At 53.0% G+C, this 20,818-nt stretch overlaps 3 protein-coding genes across 3 annotated transcripts; 2 read left to right on the top strand and 1 right to left on the bottom strand.

Moving 5' to 3' along the window:
* The first annotated feature begins 4,011 nt into the window (after positions 1-4,011).
* Coro1a (coronin 1A) lies at positions 4,012-8,949 on the top strand. The gene is made up of 11 exons (XM_075972243.1): positions 4,012-4,168; positions 5,574-5,772; positions 6,587-6,709; positions 6,799-6,928; positions 7,009-7,193; positions 7,308-7,427; positions 7,626-7,730; positions 7,817-7,962; positions 8,039-8,096; positions 8,206-8,421; positions 8,737-8,949. The coding sequence occupies exons 2-11, from the start codon at positions 5,575-5,577 to the stop codon at positions 8,839-8,841; spliced, it is 1,386 nt and encodes a 461-aa protein (XP_075828358.1). The 5' UTR covers positions 4,012-4,168; position 5,574; the 3' UTR covers positions 8,842-8,949.
* Positions 8,950-11,816: 2,867 nt separating this feature from the next.
* Positions 11,817-12,529, bottom strand: Bola2b (bolA family member 2B). Its single transcript, XM_075972242.1, has 3 exons — positions 12,397-12,529; positions 12,218-12,315; positions 11,817-11,955 (listed from the first exon to the last, which is right to left on the bottom strand). The coding sequence occupies exons 1-3, from the start codon at positions 12,457-12,459 to the stop codon at positions 11,856-11,858; spliced, it is 261 nt and encodes an 86-aa protein (XP_075828357.1). The 5' UTR covers positions 12,460-12,529; the 3' UTR covers positions 11,817-11,855.
* A 343-nt stretch (positions 12,530-12,872) lies between these two features.
* On the top strand, positions 12,873-16,290 carry Slx1a (structure-specific endonuclease subunit SLX1A). The gene is made up of 6 exons (XM_075972241.1): positions 12,873-13,051; positions 14,932-14,983; positions 15,089-15,427; positions 15,712-15,839; positions 15,997-16,081; positions 16,156-16,290. Exons 1-6 carry the CDS (start codon positions 12,873-12,875, stop codon positions 16,183-16,185), a joined length of 813 nt encoding a protein of 270 aa, XP_075828356.1. The 3' UTR covers positions 16,186-16,290.
* Positions 16,291-20,818: the final 4,528 nt, after the last annotated feature.

Genomic DNA, 20,818 nt, shown 5'->3' with positions numbered 1-20,818 from the left:
ACTTTAGCCCTCTGAAACCCTAAACCCAAGGAACCACGTTCTTTTGTAAGCTGCCTTGGTCATGGCGTCTTATCACAGCAGCAGAGAAGTGACACTTTTAAAGGTAGGTAATTGTTTCACAGAAATGGAACATCCTTCCTTCAAGTATAGCTGGGTCCAGGATGGGTCTGGTATATTGATCCAGACACTCCACTCCAGTGATGTTTAGGATCTGTCTTTGTATCCTGCCTCTGCAGTTCTCTGCATGGACTGTTCTGAAGAGTTTTTTCTACATGGGGACAAGCTACTCTATTACGGTTGTGTTTACATTTTCACATGTGGTTACTAACCAGAATGCAAAGAGGGTTTCCCCACCTCCTGCCGCTCCAAGATGAACCTCTTTCTCACAGCACAGACTTGAGTCAAATCAGTGGAGCTAAAGCAGTGAGAAGGGGTTTCACTGGACAGGAAGCACGGCCACATGCTGAATCCCAGACGGTCTGTAATGGGATGCTTCATCCCTGAAAGACATTCAAGGTGATGCCACAGACAAGGGCTGGTGGGACAGCCTAGTGGCAGAATGATTGCCTGGCACGCTCAAGTTCCTGGGTTTGGTCTCCAGCACCCGCACGCACGCACGCTCGCACACACGCATGCTCGCACGCACGCATGCGTTAGTGAGATGCTGGGCCAACCCGCCACTGAGCTAACTCATTCTTGCGTTCTGTAGACATCTGCTTTGGAGAAGTCCCTCCCACAGGTGTCTGTCCTCTGACAGCCCCATGCCATCCTCTCCCCACATTGCAGACGGCTGCCTAGCTTTCTCTCTCTAGCCCAAATGCTCACTGTCCCAAAGGCATGGGTTTTATCAATGTGCTGGTTCTCTGTATGAGTGTGAGTGTTAGGCCCTCCAGGGATGACGGTGGTGTATGCCTACATACTCCCTGAGAAATGAAGCGTCCCACCAAGTGCTAGCCGCTCTCAGGTGTTTCTTGTTCATTTGTCTTTGAGATTCAGTCTTGCTGTGTAGCCTAGGCTGCCATCTTGCCTCAGGCTCCAGTGTATTGGAACTGCAGATATGCACTTCCATGCCCAGTGAGCATTTAAGTCTATAATGCTTAGATCAGTACAGTACATAGTAGCTCACAATACACACTAGCTATTAGTACTTGCAGAGAAGGTTTGAGCCAGCATCTCTTGTAGGCCAGGCTGGCCTTGAACTCTTGATGTAGCCTAGCACAGTGCTGGATTTCTGAGCCTGCTACCTCTCTGCTGCTCACGTGTTTACATTATAGCCATGCACCATCATACCTGCTTTTGTTTCTAGATTTTTCATTTCTTTTCTGAGACAGGGTTTCTGTGTACCCCTGGCTGTTCTGGAACTCGCTCTGTAGACCAGGCTGGCTTCAAACTCAGAGAACCGCCTGCCTCTGCCTCCCGAGTGCTGGAATTAAAGGCGTGCACCACCATCACCTGGCTTAGATTTTTAATTTTTTTTTTTTTTTGGTTTTTCGAGACAGGGTTTCTCTGTGGTTTTGGAGCCTGTCCTGGAACTAGCTCTTGTAGACCAGGCTGGTCTTGAACTCACAGAGATCTGCCTGCCTCTGCCTCCCAAGTGCGCCACCACCACCCGGCTGGATTTTTAATTTTTTTTAAAAGATTTATTTATTATGTACACAGTGTTCAGCCTCCATGTATGTCTGTAGGCCAGAAGAGGGCACCAGATCTCATTACAGATGGTTGTGAGCCACCATGTGGTTGCTGGGAATTGAACTCAGGACCTCCTGAAGAGCAGCCATTGCTCTTAACCTCTGAGCCATCTCTCCAGCCTCAGATTTTTAATTTTTATGTGGGGTGACTTGAATGAGAATGGGCCCCATAGGCTCCTGGGTTTGAATGCTAGGCTCTCAGCTGGCGAACTGTTTGGGGTGAAGAGGTGTGACCTCGTTGGAATAGATGTTAGAGGAGCTTGTCACTGGGAGTGGACTTTGAGATTTCAAAAGCCCAGCAGGCCCAGTCAGTCAGTCTGTCTGCCTATCTGTCTGTCTCTTTCTGCCTGACTGTGGATGAGAAGGTAAAACTCTCAGAACCATGCCTGTTTCCCACCATGATGATCATGGACTAACCCTCTACAACTGAAAGCAAGCTCCCAACTGAATGCTTTTTTTTAGCCGGGCGGTGGTGGCACACACCTTTAATTCCAACACTCAGGAGGCAGAGGCAGGCGGATCTCAGAGTCCAAGGCCAGCCTGGTCTACAGAATGAGTTCCAGGACAGCCAGAACTACACTGTCTTGAAAAACAAAACAAAACAAAAAGAAAGATTGAATGCTTTCTTTTATAAGAATTGCCTTGGTCATGGTGTCTCTTCACAGCAACAGACCAGTAACCAAGGCAACGTGTATGACTGTTTTGCTTGCCTGTATGCATATGCATCACAAACATGCCTACAGAGGGGTGTGAGCCACCATGTGGATGCGGGGAGTGAACCCAGATCCTCTGCAAGAACAGCAAGAACTCAGCCATCTCACCAGCACCAACACCTAGTTTACGTGGTGCTGGAGATCCTGGCTTTATGCGTGCAATGTAGGCACTCTGCCAACTGAGCCACATTCTCAGCCCCGCTAATGCTAACTCACACTTTAGCTGGAGACTCTGCAGTCCCTGCCCACAGTCACAGACCCGCAGGCACAATACAGCCCTGCACCGAGTAACTGAGCACTTCAATCGCCATTACGGTCCTGTGAACTGTGAGGTGGGCAGGACACTTTTGCTTGTTCCTTATCTAAAGAAACTGAAGTTTGGAGAGGTTGGGCCTCTTGCCCAAGATCACACAGCTAACCAGTAGAACTGGAGCCAGGCCCTTCTTGCTTTGAACTTCTTCTTCCTTGAAGAACAGTTTCTTCTGACAGAGTCTTGCTATGTAGTCCAGGGTGGCCTCCTGCCTCAGCCTCCTGAGTGCTCAGATTACAGATTATAGGTGACTATCAGCACACCTGCTTTCTTGAACTTGGCTGAAACTGTGCCTTGACCCCTGGCTCCCCAAAGTCATGGCTGGTGTTTCCTCACGCTCTCAGGACAGCCCCAAACCTTGGCAAGTGACGATAATGAAAAGAACCTTTTGTTTTTTTTGAAGCAGGGTCTCATATGTAGCCCTGGCCTGGAACTTATATGTGGACCAGGCTGGCCTTGAAGTCACTGTGATCCTTTTGCTTGTCTCTCCTGTGATGGATTCGCAGGTGTGGGCCACCACATCTGGCTGTAAGACCTAACTTTTCTTAGTACCTGCCAGTCTGTAGATGTGTGTCCAGCTCTCCATGTAAGGGGGGTAAGACCATTATAGAGGGGAAATTGGGCTGAGATGAAATGAAAGTGTCCTGCCAAAGGTCACGCGGAGGAGTGACAGTCAGGAGTCAGAACTGTGATTCTAGCAAAGGCCTTTCTTGCCCTGCCCTTGCTTTTTTGACAACCCACCACCCACTAACTGAGGGTCAGTTGTGTGCCCGCTGTCAGACCTGTCTGTACTCAGTGGCCTCGAAACTGTGGCAGAGTACCCCACCCTACCCCAGGCTGAGAGCCCTATAGAGGGGAGAGCCTGGCTCGCTTGTCCTCTCAGTCCGGAGCACAAAACAGGTGCTCCATACTGCCCAATTCTTTTACTGCTTCCGGGTCTCAACCCTGTGAAGCAGAGGGCACGGGTGTCTCCTTTGAAGCCCTGAGCCCCGAGAGAGGAGAAATGATTCCCAAGGCCACCCAGGAGTCCGTTTCGGGGCAGCGACAAGAGCAGTGCTCCTGTGGCCGACAAGGCTCTCGAGCTGGTCGCAGCCCTTCGGGAGCTTTCTCCGATGCCAGGGAAAGGACCTCGAGCAGGCTGCGGGCGGCCGGGGGAGGGATGAAGGAACGGGATATTTTTGCGTTTTGACATTAAAAGAAGAGCAGATTCGCGTCAGCATCTGTCGGGGAGTGGGGGGTTGGAGCTGACGGCGTGGAGAGCGGGTTATCCGGGAGCGAAGGGCCGGGCCTCTATGAGCTCCGCCCCAAAGGGGCGCTGCCACCGGGAGGAGGCCGGCGCTCGGCCGCTGCTCATTCATTGTCTTGACAGAGCATCCTCGGCGGCCAGCCTGCGGCTCCTCCATCCTCCTCTCCTTCCTCCTCCACTTGCGGGGGTCACATTCAGCTCCCCGCAGCAGGTGAGACTGGGCGCTGGGGGAGGGCTGGTCACAAGAGCCCGGCATCGCTGCCAAGGGCCACCTGTGGGGCCAGCGCCAGCGTGGGAGCAGGGCTGTGGGGGCGGGCGAGCTGTCAGGGCCACCAGGCTGTGGTCAGGGAGCCTGTGCAGGAGCCTAGCCAGGAGGGCCCGGGACCAAGGAGTGCGAAGCAGCAAGCAGGTCCCAGAGTGCTTCAAGGTGAGGGCGAAGGACCATCGTGACCAAGATGGAGGTGGGCGCGCTGGGAGCGACCGCAGCTGGTCTCGGGACCTATGTCCCCGGGAGGGAGCTTCTGGGCGGTGAGGGTGGGGGCCAGGGTGGGGTGAGCCAAGTAGCTGCCCGGAGCTTTGAGACAGGAAGGGGTTGAGTGCAAAACAAGAAAAGACCAAGTTCCCCTTTCCGTGGTTTCCGGGCTTGGTACCTGGGTGGGGGAGGAGGTCGGGTGGGGCACATCTTCCTGCCCTCACCTCTAGATTGGGGTTTCCTTCTTCCAAATCTAGACTGCTCACTGCAGGGGCTTATGGCCCCTTCTTGTCTTGGAGACTTCACTCGTGCATTTCGCCTGCTTTCTGTGTAGACCTGGGAGCCTCCTTAGGGTTAGCAGGGTGGGTGAGGCTGGGAAAGTGGGCAGAGGCTCTGGGCAGGATGCTTCCCACAGGGCAGCCCAGGCTCCTTCATTGAGTAGGAAGGTGGAGGGATTGAGTCCAAGGATGGGGCTTCGGAACACTAGGATACAGGCAGTCCCTGGGCTTCACTGGCTGGCTGCCCAGCCACAGTGGGTAACCATCTTAGTGGGCCTCAGGGCAATCGTGGTGGGCCTCTCCTTCCTTAGCGGAAGTGGAGACGGCACAGAACACCTGCTTTTCCCGAGCGGAGGCTGAGAGGCAGAGGTACGGGGAGATGCTGGGACCCAAGCCATTGCTACTTCTTGTGGCCAGAAACCTGGGGAAGCCATCCTGCTACTTCATTCCCTCCCGGGCAAGCTGGCACACATCTCCCTGTGTGCCATCCCTGAGCTGGAAGGCTAGGCAGTGGCAGCCCTGCCCTGCCTTTAGGAAGCTCTATGTGGGTGTGAGGGATGTAGGCTCTGCAAGAGGTCCTTAGGACGGAACAGCCTTGAGAGTGTCAGGACCACTATGAAGGGGACCCTGGTGCCTGCCCCATATCAGGCTATGGTAGGGGCTGATGGTGCAGAATTGAGGGTGTGGCTTGAAGTGCTGGGGTTGACAGAAGAAAAACTGGGGAGGATAAGCAGACTGTCACTCATGGAGAGTAGGTCAGGATGCCTCAGACAGGACGCTGGAACCCCAAAAGGCAGGCCAAAGACTGCTCTAGGGCTGACAGTGTTTGGCCAGAATTGAGAAAGTTTACAATCTGTGTCCCTCAGGATGAGCCGGCAGGTGGTTCGCTCCAGTAAATTCCGCCACGTGTTTGGCCAGCCAGCCAAAGCTGACCAGTGCTACGAGGATGTGCGCGTCTCGCAGACCACCTGGGACAGCGGCTTCTGTGCCGTCAACCCCAAGTTCATGGCTCTGATCTGTGAGGCCAGTGGGGGAGGGGCCTTCCTGGTGCTGCCCCTAGGCAAGGTGAGCTCCTGCCGTCCACTGAGACTGTGCGGGCCTGAGGAGGCGCCCGGTACCAAGCCTTCCTCGGCGCGTTATCATCTGTAAAGCGGGACAGGACCATTCGCTTAAGCTCTCTGGGAACAAAACAAGGGGGTGGGGGAAAGGTCTCCCAAGTCTCAGCCTGGGGTTTTCTGCTCAGGGATGGCTGCTCCAGGGTTCTCAGGAATAAGGATTCCAGGGCTGACCTGTGAGGAACTGAGCCTCACAGGTGGAGATGAAGCAAAAAGCCTTTTCCTACTCTCTAAGCTTGCAGCCCCAGTGCTCTCCTGGACTCTTCAGGGGGTGAAACAGGAAGGGGAGATAGGCCCCGAGTTGTTACCTTAAAAGGGCCGATGGAAGCCGAGGAGAAGAGGAAGTGGTTGTCGGGGTGAAGCTGGGCCTGCACCCTGCGCAGCTCTCTACACAGGAAGCAGTTGGCCCTCGAAGAGGCCATTTTCAAACTGCTGCTGTCCAGGGGCTTGGGGACAGATTACTAGGCGTCTATCTATCCAACAGGACACATCCCATAGCCCCCTGGTCACACACTCTCCTCTTGGGGACCCCAACCCTGTTTGTCCTAGGCCCAGGGCCTGTGCCATCCACAGATGACAGAGTTAGAGGAATCAGAATCTCAGGCAGCTTGGTGCTAGCCTTCCTGGGACTGGGACAAACCCTCACCTCAGTGCTCCTGGGGACCCCACACTTTCCTGTGTGTCCCTTTGCAGGGGTGTGGGGGAGGTTGGATTGGGTTTGGAGGTAAAAACACCTCCATCAGAAGCCTTGCTGTGCCCTCCAGACTGGACGAGTGGACAAGAATGTGCCCCTGGTCTGCGGCCACACTGCTCCTGTGCTAGACATCGCCTGGTGCCCACACAATGACAATGTCATTGCCAGTGGCTCTGAGGACTGCACAGTTATGGTGAGTCTTGGTAGGACGGTGAGCCAGGAGGGGTCTCCAGAGGAACCTGGCTTCTGAAGCCCCAGCAACTCACGTGCCCCTCTCTGCAGGTGTGGGAGATCCCTGATGGGGGCCTGGTGCTGCCCCTGAGGGAGCCTGTTGTCACTCTGGAAGGTCACACCAAGCGGGTGGGCATCGTGGCCTGGCATCCCACAGCCCAGAATGTGCTACTCAGCGCAGGTGCCGTAAGGGTGCGGAGGGGAAGCCTGGGGGACTGACGGGGGCACACACTCACAGTTCCACGCTGGACAATTGTGCAGGTTGTGACAATGTGATCCTGGTGTGGGATGTGGGCACTGGGGAAGCTGTGCTGACACTGGGTCCCGACGTGCACCCGGACACGATCTACAGTGTGGACTGGAGCCGGGACGGCGGTCTCATCTGTACCTCCTGCCGCGACAAGCGTGTTCGCATCATTGAGCCTCGGAAAGGCACTGTGGTGGCTGTAAGTTGAACCTTAAACCTTGGCCCCAGGATGTTGCTCTCCCTGCACCCACCGAGGTTCTAGTCTCTTGGTGAGACTGAGAGAAGCTGACTGACCACAATGCTTGTCTCTCAGGAAAAGGACCGTCCTCATGAGGGAACTCGGCCAGTGCACGCTGTGTTTGTATCAGAAGGGAAGATCCTAACCACGGGTTTCAGTCGCATGAGTGAGCGGCAGGTGGCGCTGTGGGACACAGTGAGTGCTCAGAAATGGGACCCTTTAGACTGGAACCAAGGCGGAGGGAGGCTAAGTCACAACCCTACCACATGACCATGGCCTCAGTTTACCTATTAGATGGGAAGTTTCTACTGCTTAGTCTGAGGGCCCTTGACTGCTTGCTGTCTAATGAAGACTTGTCATGGCTCAGCCCTGCTACCCCCTTTGTCTCTACAGAAGCACCTAGAAGAGCCGCTGTCCCTGCAGGAGCTGGACACAAGCAGCGGAGTTCTGCTGCCTTTTTTTGACCCTGACACCAACATTGTCTACCTCTGTGGCAAGGTGACTGGGGGCAGGGAAGTGGGTAAGTGAGCACAAAGGCTGGTGGCCCGTGCTGGCACTGACTCTCTTGCCTGCACCACCTACAGGGTGACAGCTCTATCCGGTATTTTGAGATCACTTCTGAGGCTCCGTTCCTGCACTATCTTTCCATGTTCAGTTCCAAGGAGTCCCAGCGTGGTATGGGCTACATGCCCAAACGTGGCCTGGAAGTGAACAAGTGTGAGATTGCCAGGTGAGTGCCCCAATTCTGACCAGACCTTCAGTGCCCACTCGTGCTGCACAGTCCGCTCACCTTCCTGTTTCTGCAGGTTCTACAAGCTTCATGAGCGGAAATGTGAGCCCATCGCCATGACAGTGCCTAGAAAGGTGATGTTCCTATGCTCCTCCCTGGGCCAGGGCAGGAACTGACCACTGGGCTTGTAAGGAGGGGCAGGAACATAAACACTCTCGTGACCAGCTCTGGCCTTGCCCACAGTCGGACCTGTTCCAGGAGGACCTGTATCCACCCACTGCAGGACCAGACCCTGCCCTCACAGCTGAGGAATGGCTGGGTGGCCGGGATGCAGGCCCCCTCCTCATCTCCCTCAAGGATGGCTATGTGCCCCCAAAGAGCCGGGAGCTGAGAGTCAACAGGGGCTTGGACAGTGTACGCAAGAGAGCCACACCAGAGGCCAGTGGAGCTCCCAGCTCGGTAGGGCTGGTGGGGAGCTGGGGAGCTGGGGTAGCAGGGCAGGAAGACAGATTAGGGCAAAGGCTGCATGGGTGTGCTCAGTGTCTCATCGGGACAGAGATGTATTTGTGGAGATGTCTGAGCTCCGAATGGCAGGAAATTCTGGGAGGACAAGGAGTGGGTGACCCTGTGGCCTTAGAAATCAAATGCATTGATCTGAGTAGTACCTGCTGGGACCAAAGGGGGCCAAGCTTTGGGGTTCTTGGAAAGGCTAGCTGATGTCAGAGGAAGGGAATATATAGAAAAGTTGGGTCTAATGCAGTCTGGCTCCCCCAGGACACTGTGTCTCGGCTGGAGGAAGAGATGAGGAACCTGCAGGCCACGGTACAAGAGCTACAGAAGCGCATGGACAGGCTGGAGGAGACTGTTCAGGCCAAGTAGAGCACCCCAGAGCCTTCAGCGGGGCCAGCCATTCACTCTGCTCCCACCCCACCCTCAGGCCATATGGTGAATAAGACGAAAATAATAAAATGGCTTTATTTTCTGGTACCTCTCTGACTCTGGTGAACTGACCAGCCCCACGGCTTCCCCTTGATGGTTCTGAATGCACTATCCCATGCAGGATTGCAGGTCACTCCCAAATGAATGGGGCCTTGGATGGAAGGATGGATACCCAGCGATGGAGCTGAGAGCTGTTCTGCTTCCTAGCTCCATCTCGGAGTGGAAGGTCTGAGTCATTCAAATCCCTATCTTAGGGCCCCAGATTTTCCAAATCCACCCAAGTCTTTTCTTGTGTTTTCTATGGCAGTGCTGGGGACCAAAGCTATGACCACTCACATGCGAGGTGAGCTCTCTATCACTCTAGCTATACCCCTAGTCCTGACCCCAAATTAGCATTTCCTGGTCAACTCTGCGCACAAACTGCATACAACTATACTGACACTGGTGCTTATGGCGAAACCAACCAGCATATGGTGACGTTTTTCAAACTATAGACTCAAAGAACAAAAACAAGACTTCTAATCGAACCTGACTCACACCTGTAATCCAAACCCTTGGGAGACTGAGCAACTGCTGGGGGTTTCAAGCCAGAAACTCAGTTGAAAGTGGTGATAAATTGAGATACTGCCTCAAAAACCAAACCAAACCAGAAATAGAGCTTGGGATGTACCCTGGTTGGCAGCATGTGCCAGGTCCTGGGTTTGATCCCAGCACTGCAGAAATCAGGTGTGGAAACCTACACCTGTAATCTCAGCACTTGGGAGGTGATGGCAGGAGAATCAGAAGTTCAAAGACAGCCTAAGATGGAGACCCTGTCTCAAAACAACTGTAATAAGACAACAACAACAACAACAAAAGGCCAGAAAGATGACTTAGTGGGTTAGTGTTTGCTCTGCGACCGTGAGGGATGATAACCAAATCCCAGCACCCACATAACAGCATGGGTGTTCCCGCAAACGCCTGTAACCCCAGTAGGTCTGACGTGGATAGAGACAGGACTGTGGGGCTGGCTGGCTTCCAGCCTAACAGAGATACAAGCACCAGTTTCAGGGAGAGAGCCTGCCTCAAAGGATAAGTAGAAAGTGACAGAAGACATCTGACATCCTCTTCTGGCCTCCATTCACATGTACAGGCATGTACACCTGCATACACACACATTACTACATACACATAAGTAAAAATAACTCTTGTGCTAGACATGTAGATCAGTGGCCCTTTCAGAGGACCGGAGTTCAGGTCCCCACATCCACATCAGGTGGTCCACAACCACCTGCAATCCAGCTTCATGAAACTTGACGCCCTCTGCAAGCAACTACAGGCAAGTCCAAAAAGACAAATAAGCCAGACCTGGTGAACTGTGCTTTTAGCTGTGGTAGCAGAGGCAAGCAGATTTCTAAGTTCCAGGACAGCCAGGGCTACACTGAGAGACCCTGTCTCAAACAAACACACACACAAAAACTACCTAACAAAACAAAGACAAAATCCCATAAAGGCAAAGCTTAGAAACCAGGAAACAGCCTGACCCTGGACTAAAACACAGAGACGAGGGCTGGCTGAAGGGAAGTTCTGAGGTTCCAGTTTAAGAAACCCCCTTCCATTCACAACATTCTGCAGCCTTGGAGCATTTCCTGTGGATTTCACAGGACCTGGAGTCTGAGGAAGACAGGGTAGAACAGATCTCTTATATCCTGTCTATAGGAGGGAGTGTTTGTTTTTGTGTGTTTCTGACTGTCTCACACAGCCTAGGATGGTCTTGAACTCCTAACTCTTCTGCCTCTACCTCTCAAGTGCTATTTCAAGAGTGCATCACGATGCCTGGTTTATGTGGCCCTGAGGATTGAACCTAGGGCTTCACATGTGCTAGGCAAGCACTCCACCAACAGCTATATCCTTGGCATGGGAGTAGCTTTAGGTGCCTAGTGGATGGGAGATTCCAGAGCTGCAATGATATAGAAGGGCTCAGGAGGGTATCGTGGCTATGCCAAGGCTGAATCCACACAGTCCAGAGAACGCCCAGAACCCCAGCCCCAGTCCTTTCCTCTTCAGCATGCCACAAAATTATCTGGATATAGAGAATGGCACACAAACAGGCCTGCCTGCCCAGCTGTGTTTCACCCTCTGGCAGGACATGTGATCCTGGGCAAGTCCCTTCTCCCCTATAAACTGGAGGAGGGCCGTCACTGGGGAATGAAGGGGTCACTCCTCTAGAGATATACTCTAGGCATCTTTCCTGTGACTGAATCACTGCCTCTCCAGAGGAAGAAAAAACGTTCAGGAAATGATCCTGGGGATGGAGAAGGCCTGACCAGCGACGACTATGACTCCAGCTGGACCAATTTCTTTGATGGAAGAATGAGAAGGTGGAGGCGGAGTAACTGAGCGCTAAGTGTCAGAGACAGGCTTTGACAATATGGAGAGGAACTGAGTGTGGTGATAGACATCTGAGTCACGGCTGCATGAAGACTGAGGTGAGAGAACCATCTGAGTTCATGAATCTAAGAACAGTCTGGAAAACACATTGAGAGCCCGTCTCAAAGACAAAAACAAGACAAAACCAAAGAAGATCAGATGTGGAGGAACTGGACTGAATACCATGTCCCCTGAAAAGAGACTGACAGCATGACAGGAATCGTCTATCTTGTCTCTCCCTCTCTCTGATACCTCCAGGAGCCTGGAGAGGAGACTGTAAGAAAAGGCTGAGGGCTTCTGGTCCTGGGCGGTTGGCAGAGCAGGAACACCCTGCTTTCTGAGGGCGGACTTTGGTGACAGTACAGAGACCACACAGGTAGACAGACACCCTTGGCAGAGACTAAAGGACAGGACAATGCCCAAACAACGATGGAGGAGGGGGAGGGGAAAGCCAAGTACCTGACTCAGCCTCAGAGACCTCAAACAGCACACTGACACCAAATGGACCTGATTTACAATTTAATGGCTGTTCAGGCCCGGGTCCCTCATTTCAGCCGCTCTCGGGTCCACTGCTCTGGGGTCAGAGTTTTCTGCTCAAAGGCATGGATGTGCGGGAGCTCTTCAGCTAGGCATTCATTCACCAGCCTGGGCGAGAGATGGGAATGAGAAATGTCCGCCCTCGGCTGGGGTGGTGGGCTCCGAGGCGAGCATGAGCAGGGAGATCGGAGATGTCTCCAGGAAGTGGGGATTGGAGAGGACGGATGCCCAATCACAAAGGCAGGCGCACCCTCGGGTTATGGGCCACATCGCGGAGCTTGGGGGTAAGTTAGTCCCCACCCGAGCGGTCAGAGACTGGGGCTATCGCCCCGAGCCCAAAGCGCTGGGCGAGGGGCTCCCGGGGGCTCACCGGTGTCTCTGGAGCAATGGCTTTCCCACGAACTTAGCGGACACCACCAGGACTCGGAAGCTGGTCGCGCAACGGTTGAGAGTCGTGTCCTCCACCTCCTAGCCGGCAGAAGACCAGGACGATGGGGCGCTTGGCCTGGAGCCCTTCCCCGCCGCCCGAGTCCCCGTCCCCGCACTCACCACATGCTCTGCCTCCAGGTCCCGCCGCAGCTTCTCGCGGAGGTACTCCGCGCTGAGTTCCATAGCCACAGCCCGGCGGGGGAACAGGCAGGCGTGCCCAGAGCCCCGCCTTCCGCCCTCACTGAAGCCACTTCCTCCCAGCCGCTCACTTCCGCCCTTCCTGAGGCGGCCTGGAAAGCAGCACTTCCGTCTCCTAGCACAGGTGAAGTCGCAACGCTTGGGAGGTTCCGCCCCAGCTGTTAGCCAATCGGAGCCGGGCTGGGGGGCCGCGGGCGCTGCGGCCGCGTTTGCACATCCTCCTCCTGCCAGCAGGCGGCGCACCAAGCGGCGCTGCCGGGTTTCCAGCGCGCTGGACGATCACCCTCGAGTGCTTTTTCCTAAACAGACGTTTTGCAGTCCTGGCTACCCAGCCCTTTCCGAGGTCCGAGGTCCCAGAAACCACCCCCCACTTCGGACCTCCAACCCAGAAAGTTCCGATGGGACATACAGCAAGACCGGGGCGCTTCTACGGTGTCTACCTGCTCTACTGCCAGAACCCTCGGCATCGGGGCCGCGTGTACGTGGGATTCACTGTCAATCCTGCTCGTCGCGTCCGGCAACACAACGCCGGTCGCAAAAAAGGTGGCGCCTGGCGGACCAGCGGGCGAGGACCCTGGTAAGAGGGCGCCGAAGTCTTGCCGGAAGGCTCCGGATTGGAGGCGGGCCGCCTGGACAGCAGCCCGAAGACAGAGGCGGGACCATTTCAGTGATCACGGGCGGTGCTGAGTCCCTGGCCTGTCACCCGGGCGAGCGTAGCGGGAGGGCGGCACCTTGTGGACTCTGTGAACGCTGGGTTAAGATTTGGGATGGTTAATTGGGGAACGAGATCAGAAGCTAAGGGATGGTCTGTATCTCCAGTACCAGGGTATGGAACGCCCTCTTCTGACCTCTGCATCCACCAGGTGCGCACGTGGTGCACTTACATAAATACATACATAAAGGCAAAGACACTCATATACATAAAATATTAAAATAAGGGGCTGGAGAGATGGCTCAGTGGTTAAGAGCATTGCCTGCTCTTCCGAAGGTCCTGAGTTCAATTCCCAGCAACCACATGGTGGCTCACAACCATCTGTAATGAGGTCTGGTGCCCTCTTCTGGCCTTCAGGCACAACGCAGAAAGAATATTGTATACATGATGAATAAATAAATATTAGAAAAAAAAATAAATCCAAGAAAAAAATTAAATACAAAAGATAAATTATGGAGTCAGCCAAAGTGCTTGTCTTAGGGTTACTATTGCTGTGATGAAACACCGTGACCAAAAAGCTTCCTGGGGAGGAAAGCATTTATTTTTCTTACTCTCCCAAGCACTGTTCATCATTGGAGGAAGTCAGGACAAACAAGAAAGAGCTGGCGCAGAGGCCGTGAACCTAGGACCACCAGCCCAGGGATGGCACCACCCACAAAGGTCTAGGCCCCTCCCATCAATCACTAATTAATAAAATGCCCTACAGGCTTGCATACAGCTCGATCTTATGGAGGAATTTTCTCAGTTGAGATACCCTCTTCTCTGATGACGACACCTTGTGTCAAGTTGACATAAAACTATCCAGCACAAGCCCATTAACAGGGGAGTGGGAGAAGAAAGAAAACGTGACATATACAGGATGTAGTTTTTAAAAACCGGTTTATTTTTATTTGATTTATTTGAGTGTTTTGCCTTCATCCTAAGTGCAACATGTTCATGCAGTGCCCGCAGAGGTCAGAAGAGGGCGCCAGATTCCCTGGATTGGGAGTTACAGTTCAGAGCCCAGGTTCTATGCGAGAGCAAGTGCTCCTAACTCTCAGCCATAATGGTAAATGAAATTATACCCCTTGAAAGAAAGTGGATGGAACTGGACATCACCGTGTTAAGTTATATAACAATATCTCAACTTTTTTCCCATGCGGAATTTAAAGAAAAAGTTATGAAAGTAGGAAGGTAACTATTTGGAATGAGGAAGAAGGCCAAAAAAATGGGGAAGTGGTTATAATAAGTAATGTCAGAATACATTACATAAGTAGGAAAATATCGATGCAACTGTTACTTTGTACAGTTAATATACACCAGTAAAAATTGTTTAAAGACTGGACTCAGGAAAAACAAAACAAAACAAAAAGACCGGGCGGTGGTAGTGCACGCTTTTAATCTCAGCTATTGGAGGGCGGATCTCTGTGAGTTCGAGGTTAACCTGGTCTGCAGAGCAACGTCCAGGACAGCCAGGGTTATACAGAGAAGACCTGTCTGGAGTGGGGGGGAGAAGACTGGAATCAAGGGCGGTGGTCAGCAAGGCTGGGGCCAGAACACTACTACTTAGAAAGGACAGGAATCAAGGACTAGCCGAGGTGCAGGTGCGTGGGATTTACATCTCCATGAAATGTTCAAACCCTAATGATCAGGTGTGAAGTGCTGTGAACTGGAACACAGGCCGGGGTGGGGGTAGGGCATTGAGCTGCTAGCGGGATTGAGGTGGGATAATAACTCACGCATTGGCCTTGCCCTCTCCTCCCAAGGGACATGGTGCTGATCCTGCACGGTTTTCCGTCTGCTGTAGCCGCCCTTCGGGTAAGAAAGGTGTCTTAAGGACGGGCTGGCCCGGGGGTTTAGAGTTTGTCTGGAGGACCTTGCCCAGGACCGCCCTGACTTTGTTGTCTGTGTCCCTTCCTATAGTTTGAATGGGCCTGGCAGCATCCTCAAGCCTCACGCCGCCTGACTCACGTGGGGCCGCGCCTGCGCAGCGAGGCATCCTTCGCCTTCCACCTGCGTGTGTTGGCACACATGCTCCGAGTTCCTCCGTGGGTGCGTCTCCCTCTAACACTGCGCTGGCTGCGACCTGACTTCCGCCATGACCTTTCTCCAGTGCCACCACCACACATGCCCATTGCCTTTGGGCCGGTACCACCCCAGCCCTTGGTCCCCAAGCGACTCACTGCAAGTGAGACTGACAGCGAGCGCCAGCTGGATGGAGGCGCCAAGGGCAGCTGCATGCTGTGTGCACGCATGCTGCAGGTAGGGGCACATCGCGGCTGAGACCCCAGAGTTTGCCTACCCTGACCCAGTCTCATGAGGACGATGGTACTTGCGGCTGTGTCCTGGCCCATCAGTATCTACCACGGGCCGTTAGCGCCTCTGACTGGGCAACCAGCCACCATGTAGATCTTTCCTGGCCTCCTGAAGTCATAACTCTTCTGTGTGCTTCCTGCTTTTTCCGTCTCTTTCTTGTCTCACGAGCTGCGTGCTGCTCTTGGTTACTTCAAGTTCCTCCCATGTCTCCTTACCGCCATCTCTGACAGGATGAAGAAGGCCCCCTGTGCTGCCCCCACCCCGGTTGTCCCCTCAGAGCCCATATCATCTGCCTGGCAGCGGAGTTCCTGCGGGAAGAGCCGGGGCAGCTTTTGCCCCTAGAGGGTCATTGTCCTAGGTGAGTCCAGGCTTCTTCCCAGCCTGTGTAGGTCTGGAAAGAAGGTGCCCCGTGTTTCAGTCCTGGCTAGGGAACCTCACCTTGACACTCAGGGCCTAGGTGGAGGGGCCTGGGGATGTCTGACTCTGCCATCTCTACCAACTGCACCCTTTGGCAGCTGTAAGAAGTCTCTGCTCTGGGGAAGCCTGATCGGGCAGTGCCACGTGGACACTGAGGAGGAAGAGGACTTGGAATTAGAAGAGGTGAGAGCAGGCTCTGGCCCCACCCTCCCCCAGTCCTCCTAGATGACCTCTGACCTACCCTTTTGTCCTTCCAGGAGCACTGGACAGACTTGCTAGAGACCTGATACCACGTGTCCCCAACTTTCACCCCTGGTCCTTTTCTGCCTCTCTCTTCAGTGTTTGTTAGCTTTTACTTGAGCGTAATAAAAAAAGCTGAGTTCAGTGCCACATCCACGGCTGTCTCGCCTGTGTGACAAAATGCCTCTCAGGTGGTGGCCATCTCAAAATCAGGGGCTCGTGCTTCCTGGAGCTTGGCCCCCGGCGGTTCCCTGGCAGTCTGCTTGAGTTGAGGTGCCTGATTAGCCTCAACAACCTCGTTCACTTTGTTCCTGGCGATGGTTTCTTGCATTGACTCTGCTATCCTTTCTTCTGTTCTATTTTTCTCTTGACAAAAACTTAATCTGTTCAAGGAACCAGAAAACATTTCCAACGGCTCCTTGAATACGGAGGAACTGATGCGTCGGTTCCCTCCCTTGATTCAGGCCATTAATGTTATGATTAAGACTCCAGCTTGCTCTCTGGGGGAATTTTACAGATACCCTAGAACAGAAAGAGCTCATGATAGGAGATTTGGTAGAAGATGGGCAAATTATGAAGGAAAATGTATGGAATGGCATGAGTTACCATTTATGGAGAGGCTAGCCAGAATGAGAAACCCCTGGTACATTTTAGATAGGAAAGAAAGGCAGGCTATTCTTGATAACATGAAACCAGCCATTCAATATTGGAACAAACCCTGGGGGTGGAATCCTGAAGAATGGTGTTTGGGTTACCTTGGTTACCTTGAGGGCAGATATGATTTAGGGCCATGAGAAAGCACAGTTAGTTAGTGGTGTGAGATGAATTTCAAAGAAAAGCTCTGCCCACCTGGCCCTGACCACAAGACTTGCTGAGAATAATCAACTGCCTGTAATCATTTTTCTATAGAAACTTTTATGTCTGCCAACTTCCTTCTGTAATCTCTTAAAAGTGATGCTTGAATTTTAGTAAAGTTGCAGCAGATTCAAATCTCATTAGAGTTGTGTCTGTCTGTCATTCGCCGAATCCTGGGTTCTCCTAAGCCTTCACCCCTGTTCTCCCTTGGTCTTCGATCTCCAAGAGAGTCAGTCCGCAGCAGTTCAGGGTACCTTCTGGTGTTTTCTCGGAGAAGGGCAGGAAGGGATGAAGTGAAGCCGAGGCTCTGGACCTGACCACGTGGCCTTGCTACTCCCTTGCTTTTCTCAGAGGTAACAGTTACTGTGTTCATTCGCTTTCCCGTGACTGTGATAAACCCTGGGACTTGGGGAGAAAGGAGCTTGTTTCCTCTTATGCTTCCAGGTAACGGCCCATCGGTGAGGCACCTGGAGCAGACCCTGGGAGAAGGCTGCTTACCGGCTCAGTCTTTCTGGTGGTGCTTTAGTGACTCTTACACAACCCAGGACCACCTGCCTAGGGGTGGCACTGTCCACAGTAAGCTGGGCCCTCTCAGCTCAATCAACAATCAAGAAAACGCCCTCACAGACATGCCTGTAGGTCCATCTGGCTGAGGCAGTCCCCCATCGAGAATCCCTCAGGTAAGGCTGACAAAGGCTATGCAAAGCTGACAGCCGAAGCCCAGGAGACCAGCGCCTGTGGCTTGGAGCGTGCGCGCCTCTGTTGAGAGCACACAGGTCCTGTGCTCACAGAGAAGCACCAGGGGAGCCAGGTTATGCACGCATCGTTGCCTTTTCAAGGGAAGATATGTATGTTTTCTGCCCAGAAGCCTGGGAATGGAGGTGGCTAACAGGCTGGGTAGCCACTGTCCCATCTGTAGGGTCACTCCGTCCCTGGCTACCCCAAAACTCCCACAACCAGGACCAGAGGTAGCTAATAGCCCAGATGACCTCTACGCTATCTGTATGACCGAGACCACGACAGATCCTCCCCTCGGCTGAAGATACTGCAGCAGCAGCCTACCGACCTCGTCTCCATGAAGTGTCAGGTACTTTGAGAAGACTTTCTGTGTAATCATGTCTCCTTGCGCATACAGGGTTGTGTTACACCAGAAGACTTTCTCCAACACTGTACTGCACTTTAATACGTGTACAGTGAGCTGCCTGGTGTAAAACTCTTGAAGTTTGAACCCACAGTAGCTACTGAGTTGTGCTGAGCCATGTGTTTCTTCTTGTCTCACGTGCCATTCCTCGCCAACCCTGATGCTTGCAGGGAGCCCCGCAAGCCCTCAGAGCAAAGCTTGCTGTGAGCTCTCAATCCAGGTGTTACTGAACCCGTGAGTCTCAACCTATACCACGTCGGTCTGACCACCCGTCCTCAGTAATCCAACCAGAAGAGCCAAAGTAAAAGTTCAGAGCAGAAAAGGGAAATTTATAGTGGGAAGAGGGATAAAGAGGTCCAGCAAACCCCTTGAGTCCATCTTCAAGGTCCTTCACTGAGTTTAAATAGATGTCTAAGGATATGCATACCCACGCAGTCCCTGTCAAGGTCTGGTCACACCCACCACTGACATCTCATCCTGTCAGGAGGTTGGACAAGGTGTTGGACTATGTGAGATCTCTTTCAGGGAGACAACTTGTCCCTCTTGCTGGGCTCCTTTCTTTTCCCAGCATGATATTTCTGGAGGAAATTTCCATTTCTTTAGGGTCCATTGTTTCAATAGTCTAAGAGACGGTTTGAGAGACACAAGAGTCTACTAGGTCTATCATGTCTGTCAGGCCAGTTACATAAACACTGAGACCAAAATGGTGGAAGAGGCTTCCTGCTCTCCACAGAGCCCTGTAGTTCATCTACATGTTGCTCTCTAGCTCCCTTCCCAGGGATCATGAGGTGGGGCTCCCTTCTAGGGCCTTCTGTTCTAATGAGGGTCCTTGTAGGACCCTTAGATGCCTGTAATTTCCTCAGCTTCCCCCTGCTCTAAACCACCCATGGGCCCTTCATGAGGTCCACCCTGTAATGCTTTAAATAAGATGCTGTAGGTCCCCGAGTGGCAGCAGTGGTCAGCGGGCCATGAGACCATGCTGAAGGTCCCTGAGCAGCAGCAGGCAGTGGGCAGCGGGTCATGAGACCATGGCGGGCCACGAAGGCAGCCAGGTCCCAGGCAGGAAGTTGTGTGGTGGGTGAGAGACTGAGATGGTTAGGCACACCATGCAGAGTGAAGTTGGATATTTATTTAGTGGGTGATAGGAGGAAGGGAAGGGGGAAAGGGGAGAAGGGGGAAGAGCAGAAAGAGAGGCAGAGAGAGAGAGAGAGGAACAGAGAAGGGGAAGAGGGAGAAGTTGGGAGAAGAGAGAAACAGAAGTTGCCTCTTCAAGAGAGATGGAAAGGGAGGGACTCAAGCTAGAAGCTGAAGATCAGCTTGCCTTGGTGGTGGGGGTGGGCGTGGCTTGTCTCTTTTTTTTTTTTTTTTTTTTTTTTTGGTTTTTCGAGACAGGGTTTCTCTGTGGCTTTGGAGCCTGTCCTGGAACTAGCTCTGTAGACCAGGCTGGTCTCGAACTCACAGAGATCCGCCTGCCTCTGCCTCCCGAGTGCTGGGATTAAAGGCGTGCGCCACCATCGCCCGGCTCGTGGCTTGTCTCTTAAAGAGACAGGACAGACCATTACATTCCCATCTCTTTTATAATAAAAAGGCGGGAGGTTAGGCACAACAGGTTAAAGGAATTTAGGTGGCAGATTATCAAGACCGCTTCCTGCTTATTTGTGGGCATTGTCTTGGGGAACCTGAGAAAGCTGGGTGCTGGTCACATCCTGGGGTAGCTGGTCTCTTTGTTCCTGTCCAGTGTTTGTGGTATGGAAATGTCTGGTGTCTCTTATACCTGTTTAAGGTATTGGCAGAACAGAGGATAAAGTTAAGTTTAGGAAAAATTTTAGGACTAGGGAATCGATAAGGGTATATCTGACCTGTTTGAGGTGGATCCTTCTATTCAACTCCCTGGAACTCACAAGAATTCTTTGGGTTTGTGAAAACAGAAGTTTTAGACAGCAGCAGAACGATTGTGACAGATGTTTACACACCTATCACTCTGGTTTCAAATTCTCACAAACCAGGAAGTCCTTAGAAAAACCTGAGGAAGCCTTACCCTCAGCTCTTGTTTTCCTCACTGCTGGTCTGCAGCCAACTGAAAGGAAACTAGCCCCACCCATCTTGCCCTTTCATTCTCTCCCTTGACCTGGTGTGTTAGAAAAGGACCTGTCCTGCAGCAGTGGAGTTTCCAGAGCCAACCCAGGTGTAGAGCACTGTTGGTGAAGCGAAACAGCCCACCCGTGGGTGCATCCTACAAAACAGCCCACCCGTGGGTGCACTCTACAAAACAGCCCACCCGTGGGTGCATCCTACAAAACAGCCCACCCGTGGGTGCATCCTACAAAACAGCCCACCCGTGGGTGCATCCTACAAAACAGCCCACCCGTGGGTGCATCCTACAAAACAGCCCACCCGTGGGTGCACCCTGCAAAACAGCCCACCCGTGGGTGCACTCTACAAAACAGCCCACCCGTGGGTGCATCCTACAAAACAGCCCACCCGTGGGTGCATCCTACAAAACAGCCCACCCGTGGGTGCACTCTACAAAACAGCCCACCCGTGGGTGCATCCTACAAAACAGCCCACCCGTGGGTGCACTCTACAAAACAGCCCACCCGTGGGTGCATCCTACAAAACAGCCCACCCGTGGGTGCATCCTACAAAACAGCCCACCCGTGGGTGCACTCTACAAAACAGCCCAC

The sequence above is a fragment of the Microtus pennsylvanicus genome, chromosome 5, assembly GCF_037038515.1.
Source record: "Microtus pennsylvanicus isolate mMicPen1 chromosome 5, mMicPen1.hap1, whole genome shotgun sequence".
Lineage (NCBI taxonomy): Eukaryota > Metazoa > Chordata > Mammalia > Rodentia > Cricetidae > Microtus > Microtus pennsylvanicus.
The sequence above is the reverse complement of the archived record's forward strand: the minus strand, read 5'-3'. Positions and strand labels throughout refer to the sequence as shown.

Coding starts and splice junctions, on each gene's coding strand:
- Coro1a (XM_075972243.1), top strand. CDS start 5,575: ATGAGCCGGCAGGTGGTTCGCTCCAGTAAATTCCGCCACGTGTTTGGC. Junction 5,773..6,586: donor TGGTGCTGCCCCTAGGCAAG/GTGAGCTCCTGC, acceptor TGTGCCCTCCAG/ACTGGACGAGTGGACAAGAA. Junction 6,929..7,008: donor GAATGTGCTACTCAGCGCAG/GTGCCGTAAGGG, acceptor ACAATTGTGCAG/GTTGTGACAATGTGATCCTG.
- Bola2b (XM_075972242.1), bottom strand. CDS start 12,459: ATGGAACTCAGCGCGGAGTACCTCCGCGAGAAGCTGCGGCGGGACCTG. Junction 12,316..12,396: donor ACCTGGAGGCAGAGCATGTG/GTGAGTGCGGGG, acceptor TCTGCCGGCTAG/GAGGTGGAGGACACGACTCT. Junction 11,956..12,217: donor CCATTGCTCCAGAGACACCG/GTGAGCCCCCGG, acceptor TCTCTCGCCCAG/GCTGGTGAATGAATGCCTAG.
- Slx1a (XM_075972241.1), top strand. CDS start 12,873: ATGGGACATACAGCAAGACCGGGGCGCTTCTACGGTGTCTACCTGCTC. Junction 14,984..15,088: donor CTGCTGTAGCCGCCCTTCGG/GTAAGAAAGGTG, acceptor CCCTTCCTATAG/TTTGAATGGGCCTGGCAGCA. Junction 15,428..15,711: donor TGTGTGCACGCATGCTGCAG/GTAGGGGCACAT, acceptor CATCTCTGACAG/GATGAAGAAGGCCCCCTGTG.